The sequence below is a fragment of the Chaetura pelagica genome, unplaced genomic scaffold (genome assembly GCF_000747805.2).
Source record: "Chaetura pelagica isolate M959 unplaced genomic scaffold, ChaPel_1.0 scaffold948, whole genome shotgun sequence".
In the NCBI taxonomy this organism is placed as follows: domain Eukaryota; kingdom Metazoa; phylum Chordata; class Aves; order Apodiformes; family Apodidae; genus Chaetura; species Chaetura pelagica.
In genome coordinates, this window is record NW_009954244.1 from 2,322 (window position 1) to 10,065 (window position 7,744).

The 7,744-nt window shown below is 57.5% G+C and overlaps 1 protein-coding gene across 6 annotated transcripts in view; it reads left to right on the plus strand.

Annotated features, from left to right (window-relative positions):
• Window positions 1-1,168: 1,168 nt before the first annotated feature.
• Window positions 1,169-7,744, plus strand: part of AP1B1 (adaptor-related protein complex 1, beta 1 subunit) — a 25,512-nt gene continuing 18,936 nt past the window's right edge. For all 6 annotated transcript variants that reach the window (XM_010003772.1, XM_010003773.1, XM_010003774.1 and 3 more), the window contains exons 1-4: window positions 1,169-1,205; window positions 2,057-2,162; window positions 5,256-5,391; window positions 7,243-7,488. In XM_010003772.1, coding sequence (XP_010002074.1) covers window positions 1,169-1,205; window positions 2,057-2,162; window positions 5,256-5,391; window positions 7,243-7,488 — 525 coding nt within the window. The remainder of the gene's footprint in view (window positions 1,206-2,056; window positions 2,163-5,255; window positions 5,392-7,242; window positions 7,489-7,744) is intronic.

Genomic DNA, 7,744 nt, shown 5'->3' on the forward strand with positions numbered 1-7,744 from the left:
AAATCCCAGGTAACAGAACCCGGGAGAAGTGAGGCTGCCCAGGGGTGTGGGTGTGTCCCTGGGCTGGGGAACACACAGTGACAGTCTTGTCCCCTCTGTCCCAGCTTCCCTGCCAGCCCCCAAACCCAGCCCAGTGCAAACTCTTCCCTCTCTCTCCTGGTTCTGCTCAGATTTCATCCCGCTTTTCTTTTGATCCCTGCTGGGGATCCCTTTCTAGCTTGGACACAGAGGACACAGCTCCCAGATTGCTGTAGTTGGCTTTCAAGATGCTTTATTTACATTTTAAAACCCTTTGCAAGCTCTTTTTTTTTTTCCCTTTCCCTCCTGGCCTTGGCTTCCCCTGCTCCCACCCCTCCAAATTCCCAAGGCCACTGCGGGATTTCAAGGACAATCCTCCAGCTTCTCTGCTGCTGAAAAGGCCCTGGGAGACAAATCCCTGCTGACCTTTCTGAAAGAGCTGCCTGCACACTAGTCTTCCTCAGCCTGCCCAGCTTTATATCTGCTTGGAATTATCTCATCCAGCCCCAAATCCTGGGTGGGAACCTGATGGAATTTAAAGCAGCAGCACTGGAGCAGGGATGGTTTTGGGGAAGAGGTTCCTTTCTACCCTAGCAGGGTTGGATGTCCTCACCCTGAGCCTCAGGTTGGGCTGGGTTCCTCTCCCCTTCCCAGAGCTGCTCCCTGCCTAGGTGTGAGGGTGAATTTTCCCTGGAAGAGTGATTCTTGGATGTGGAGACACAAACTCAGGGGAGATTGGCAGAGGACGGGGGGAGGGGATGGGGTGAGCGAAGCTGCTGCTGGTGGGAGAAGTGAGTTGGGGCTGGAGCAGGGGGGAATGCTGGCATCTCCAGAGGCTGCTTTCCTTCTCCTCCTCCTCCTATTCCTCCTCCACATCCCTCTTAGCAATCCAGTTGCTTCCCACTCGCTGTGTGCCAGTGTGGCTGCAGGGCACTCACCCTCTCCAGGGGAACCGGCTCCTCTGGGAGCTGAGAGCTTCTCCAGGTGTTTCAGCTCCTTGTGGCTCTTCCCATCAGAGCCCACACTCTTTATCTCCCTTGGCTTTTCCTTCCTGGAGTTCTTCAGAATGACCCCAGCAAGGAACTTATCAACCCTCACTCTCTGTGCTCTGCCTCTCCTCCCAGGAACGTCCCTCTAGCTGGAGGCCACCATGACGGACTCAAAGTACTTCACCACCACGAAGAAAGGTAAGGAAAGGAGCAGGAGGAACACACAGTTTTCTCTGAATAATCTGGCATTCCTCACAACTGGATGACTAGGTGGGCAGAGCTGGCCCTGTAGAGGAGATGCCAGCTCTGGTGGCAATGTCCCCAGCCCATGTGGGATGCTGTGGGTGACAACAAGGTGGCTTCTGGGCCGTGGTGGGGTCAGAGCACCTTGTCACCAGCCCCTGCTCCCAGAGAGGGTCATTGGCATCAGGATTATTGGTTTGAGCAGGGTGGGACGTGGCTCTGGGCTGAAGCTGCTTGGGATGTTCAACTTAAGTACTTCCCAGGCCAAGGAATTTACGTGGAAGTCGTGGGGCATCTTCCTCTTCCATCTCCCTGGGAGTGAACCAAGAGCTGGAGGTGGCTTTGGGAGGGCAGGAATTGATGCCCTTTGGCTGGTTCTAGAGCCACTGGTGTCTTCCAGCCAGGTGCTGGGCTGGGCATTGCTGCCAGGTGCAGAGTGGGATTTGGGAGCCACCATCCCTTGAGGATCCCATCCCAAAATCTGCCTGTGTTTGCTGTGGGGTGCTCAGCAGGGAGACCTCCCAGCAGCAGGACTGGGGCTTTGCTCTGTGCTGCCAAAACCACACCCCAAATAAACCCCATGTCCTGTCCCAGGGGTAGGGGCTGATGCTTGTCACTCTGGTGGCATCTCTGGTCCTTCCAGCCCTCCAGGGCTGGAGGAGCCACAGGGTTGTGGGAGCAACCTCATGTCCTTTGTCATGGGTAAGAGCTGGGCCTCCAGACCAGCCCTGAACCCTGCTGAGATGTTTGGGAGTTGGACCCACCCTCCCTATCCCCTGACCTCTCCCCTTTCCCCCTTCCTCCAGGGGAGATATTTGAGCTGAAAGCTGAACTGAACAGTGACAAGAAGGAGAAGAAGAAGGAGGCAGTGAAGAAGGTGATAGCGTCCATGACGGTCGGCAAGGACGTCAGGTGAGTGGCTGTGCCAGGGCTGCCTGAGCCCTTGGGAAGGTGCCCAGATGGCTCCTGAGCTCCTGTTTTCCTCTGTTGCCTCCAAGAGGTTTCCAGGCTGAACCAGTGTGGCCAGCAGGACCACATTGTCTCCCTGTGCTGGGCCCTGGTGAGGCCACACCGTGAATCCTGGGGTCAGTTCTGGGCTCCTCTCGGCAAGAAGGACATTGAGGGGCTGGAGCTTGTCCAGGGAAGGGCAGTGGAGCTGGGGAAGGGGCTGGAGCACAAGGAGAAGAGGCTGGAGAACTTCCAAGGAGCAGCTGAGGGAGCTGGGGGTGTCCAGCCTGGAGACAAGGAGGTGAGGGGAGACCTGCTGGCTCTGCAGCTGCCTGAGAGGGGGTTGGAGCCAGGGGGGTTGGTCTCTGCTCCTAAAGAGGAAGTGACAGGACTAGAGGAAATGGCCTCAGGTTGCTCCAGGGGAGGCTCAGATTGGGTATTTAGGAAGAATTTCTTCACTAAAGATAAGTTGGACACTGGAGCTGGTGTCACCATCCCTGAAGTTGTTCCACAAACGTGCATGTGGCCTTCGGGTCATGTTCTAGTGGACACGTTAGGGGAGGGGGTTGCTTTTGGTTTTATTCCTTTCTGGCTTGACAGTTGCACTGGGTGATCCTGGAGGTCTTTTCCAGCTATGGGGACTGTGGTTCAGGGATTGCCCTTGGCTGAGCAGTGAGCTCCTGGCCACAGCTCTGCCTCCTGCTCAGCAGGGTTCGTGTCAGCCCGGCGGGTCTCCAGGGTAATCTGGCTCAGGGAGGATTGGTCTGGCTGCCAGGACAGGTGCTGGGATTACTGCAGCTTCCTGAAAGTGTCACTAAACCCCAGCAGAACCCCCTCTGAGCCTTTATTTCAGGGGGTGGTGTCTCTTTCTCCATCTCCATCAGCCTTTTGCAGCCTCTTCTGGTCAAAAAAAATGGGGCAGTTGTTTTTCTCCTTGAGCCATCTGAGCCAGCAGCTCCTGTCCCCTCCTGTCCCCTCCTGTCCCCTCCTGTCCCCAGGCACCCTCTGCTCTGCAAATGTCAGTCCTTTGCTTCTCCCAGGGTGTCTGAGAGTAGATGGAGGGGAAAAAACGTGCTCTGGGGTTGGAAAACTGGAGTGTCCCCGACCCCCAAAGCCCTCCAGCAGTGGGAGACACTCAGGCCACCAGGGAGAAGGTGACACTGGACCTGGCAGGGACTTGCCTGGCAGAAACTGCATCTCTTGGGAAGGAAATGCTGGTGGTTTTGGGTGTGGGGGTAGTTCAGGTTGCAGGAGAGCAGCTCACTGAGTTCCACCTTCTGGGAGGTGCCAAGAAAGTCTGGGAGAGCCCAGTGGGAGCAGCTGAGGTGGGAGCAAAGTGCCCATCCTATGGACTTAGGTTGATCCTGATGGGATTGGGGTGGTGGAGAAGCTTCCAGGAACCCAGGGACATCTGTCAGGGTGGGATAACCCCTGTGTTAGCCCTCTGGGCTTGATGGCCTCTCTTAATTTTCATAGACAAATTGGGCTGCCTGTGGTTTGAATCTAATTGTCTGTGGTGGAACAGAGACCTGGATGGGCTGGACAGGTGGGCAGATTATCTGAGGACACTGAGCTGGGTGCTGTGGTGACAGGCTGGAGGGGAGGGACCAGGGCAGGCTGGAGAGGTGGGCCTCTGCAAACCTCATGAAGTTCAACCAGGCCAAGTGCAAGATCCTGCACCTGGGGCAGGGCAATCCCACCCCCAGGCTGGGTGGAGAATGGATGGAGAGCAGCCCTGAGGAGAAGGACTTGGGGGTGCTGGGGGAGGAGAAGCTCAGCAGGAGCCCAGAACCCACCTGTGTTCTGGGCTGCATCCCCAGCAGTGTGACCAGCAGGGCCAGGGAGGGAATTGTCCCCTCTGCAGGGCTGGGGTCCCCAACACCAGAAGGACATGGAGCTGTTGGAGAGAGGCCAGAGGAGGCCATGGAGATACTGGAAGGGCTGGAGCAGCTCTGCTCTGGAGCCAGGCTGGGAGAGTTGGGGTGTTGAGCCTGGAGAAGGGAAGACTCCAGGGAGACCTTAGAGCAGCTTCCAGTGCCTGAAGGGGCTCCAGGAAAGATGGGGAGGGACTTGGGACAAGGGCAGGGAGGGGTGGGATGAGGGGAATGGATTAAACTGGAAGAGGGGAGGTTGAGGTTGGACATGAGGAGGAAATTCTTTGTTGTGAGGGTGGTGAGAGCCTGGCCCAGGTTGCTCAGGGAAGCTGTGGCTGCCCCATCCCTGGCAGTGTTGAAGGGCAGGTTGGATGGGGCTTGGAGCAGCCTGGGCTGGTAGGAGGTGTCCCTGCCCATGCCAGGGGGTGGGACTGGATGATATTTTGGGGTCCTGTCTCACCCAAACCAGCTGGGGACTCCATGACATGTCTCTGCCGTGCTGCAGCTTTAGGGTTTTTTTTCCTCACCTGGATGAGGTTTGGGAAGGACCCCCCAGCTCCATGGAGCCTGGCAGCTCTGCTCCCTCCCAGCAGGGCACAGTCCTGCTGCAGGGCTGGCTGGGCCAGGGGGGCTGTTCCTGCCACCATTCTGGGGGGTTGACTCTCTTGACATTTCTCATGCAGGAGGGGGGTGAGCACTTGGGGGTCTGCAGCAGGGCAGGTTGAAGGTCCACCAGAGCAGGGGAGGGTTCTGGGGGGGCTGTGTGGGAGGGAGGACAGAGAAGGTGAGGAGGGGCTGGCTCATCCCCCATGTCTCCTCTGGCAGGCTCTGGAGGCTTTCCCACCATCCCATGATGGCTGGGTCATGTGGCTGGCACCTTCTTCTGGGGCCATGGATGTGCCCTGGGATACAGCAGAGCCATGTGGGGAGAGCTCAGTCCATTAGGGACCATGTTGAGCTGCTTTTGATGCAGATCCATAAAGAAGAAGCCACTGGGATGGGTGATTTAGCTTCGTCTGCAGTGGGCTGGGCTCAGATCCAGCAAGAACCTGGGGTCTTCTTGCTCCAGGAGAGTGTTGAGCTATGGGAAGGGGATGTCCATGCAAGGGGTCCCATGGGCAGTGGTGTCTCCTTGCCTGGTGTTCCTGTCTCCTGCCTTCATGGAAGTGCTTCTGTGTCTCAGTGCTCTCTTCCCAGACGTGGTGAACTGCATGCAGACAGACAACCTGGAGCTGAAGAAGCTGGTCTACCTCTACCTGATGAACTATGCCAAGAGCCAGCCTGACATGGCCATCATGGCAGTCAACACATTCGTGAAGGTGAGGGGGGAGGGCTTGGGGTCCCCAGCACAAGAAGGACATGGAGCTCCTGGAGAGAGTCCAGAGGAGGCCACAAAAATGTTCCAAGGGCTGGAGCAGCTCTGCTCTGGAGCCAGGCTGGGAGAGTTGGGGTGTTCAGCCTGGAGAAGAGAAGGCTCCAGGGAGCCCTTAGAGCAGCTTCCAGTGCCTGAAGGGGCTCCAGGAAAGCTGGGGAGGGGCTTGGGACAAGGGCAGGGAGGGAGAGGACAAGGGGGGATGGATTAAAACTGGAAGAGGGGAGGTTGAGGTTGGACATGAGGAGGAAATTCTTTGGTGTGAGGGTGGTGAGAGCCTGGCCCAGGTTGCCCAGGGAAGCTGTGGCTGCCCCATCCCTGGCAGTGTTGAAGGGCAGGTTGGATGGGGCTTGGAGCAGCCTGGGCTGGTGGGAGGTGTCCCTGCCCATGCAGGGGGTTGGGTCTGGATGGTTTTTAAGGTCCCTTCCCACCCAAACCAGCCTGTGATTCTATGACCTGTCCCCTCTGTCCTTCAATGCCACCAGGCTGTGCTGCTGTGTACCCCACTCCAAAGAGAGCCTAGGCAGAGTTCCAGATCCTCTCCCTGAGCTTTAGAAAACTGAGCAAATTTGCCCAGTAGTGCAGAAATAAAAAAAAAACATGTTCTTGGCAGCCCTCCTGGGCCACTTGCTGTGTCACTGGTCGTGGGCAGCTGCCGTGGTCGCCTGAGCCAACGCGCCCGACTCTGCGGCTGAGGGAGCCCTCGTGATCTTCCTGCTGGGGTTGGGAGCTGAAGAGCTTGTTTGTCAGGAGCTCAGAAGTTGCCCAAGCAGTTTGTGGTGGGCATCAGAGGGAGCTTTGGCTTTTCAGGAAGAAAAAAACCCTCACGGTTAAGCAAATGGAGGTGTTTTCTGGGGCAGGTGGCCCCTCTGGAGGGTGGAGCTGACTTCAGGTGTGAAGGGATGAAGGGGTCAGGGTCCTGGAGGGTGTTTGGAGTGAAGGTGTTAAAGCTCTGTGGGTGCTGGATTGCAGGACAGGAGATCAAAGCTCTGTCTTGGGTGACTTATCCTTTAGTGTTTAAGCCTCCAGGCTTCAGGTACCCTAAAGGAGGTCCTGAAGCCACCACTGATCACAGAGTCACAGAACTGTCAGGGTTGGAGGGACCTCTAGAGATCACCTTCTCCAACTCTCCCTAGAGCAGGATTGCCCAGAGCACATCCCACAGGACTGCATCCAGGAGGGCTTGGAATGTCTCCAGAGAAGGGGACTCCACAAGCCCCTGGGCAGCCTGGTCCCAGGGCTCTGTCACCCTCACAGGAAAGAAGTTTCTCCTCCTATTTCAGTGGCACTTCCCATCTTCCAGCTTGTGCCCGTTGCCCCTCATGCTGTCCCTGGGAACCACTGAGCAGAGTCTGGCTCCAGCCTCCCTGCACCCACCTGAGATACTTACAGGCACTAACAAGGTCTCCCCTCAGCCTTCTCCTCTCCAGGCTGAGCAGTCCCAGCTCTCTCAGCCTTTCCTGGGAAGAGAGATGCTCCAACCCCCCAGTCATTGTTGCCCACTCTGGACAGTTCCAGCAGTTCCCTGTCTCTCCTGAACTGGGGAGCCCAGAACTGGACCCAGTTCTCCAGCTGTGGCTTCACCAGGGCAGAGTAGAGGGTCAGGATGACCTCTCTGGACCTACTGGCCCCACTCTTCTGTGTGCACCTGATTCCATTGGCCTCCTTGGCCACATTCCTGCCACACGGACCATTTCCCATCCACCAGGACTCCAAGATCCTTCTCCTCGGAACCGCTCTCCAGCAGATCCACCCTTAAGCAGCATCACCCCTGTCTCCCCCCCTCTCCTTCCCCCAGGACTGTGAGGACCCCAACCCCCTGATCCGTGCCCTGGCCGTGCGCACCATGGGCTGCATCAGGGTGGACAAGATCACAGAGTATCTGTGTGAGCCCCTGCGGAAGTGCCTGAAGGACGAGGATCCCTACGTGCGCAAAACGGCCGCCGTCTGCGTGGCCAAACTGCACGACATCAACGCCCAGCTGGTGGAGGACCAAGGCTTCCTGGACACCCTGAAGGACCTCATCTCTGACTCCAACCCCATGGTGAGTCGTTTTGGCCTCCTCCATCCTCTCTTGAGTGGTGGGGAAACCGCTCGCCCCTTGCTCTTCCCCTTTTTTTGATGCCCTTTCCTTCACGCTCTTTTTGGGGCTTCTCAGCCCATTTTTGGGGGGGCAGCTGTTCCTGGGGGTTGCAGGCTGTGTTCCTCCTCTTGCCTCTTGGATGGGAGGGTTTCTCCAAGTCCTTCCTCCAGGAGGCTGCCCCACCAGCTTGGAGCAGGGGCTGGTGGCAGAGGAGGGC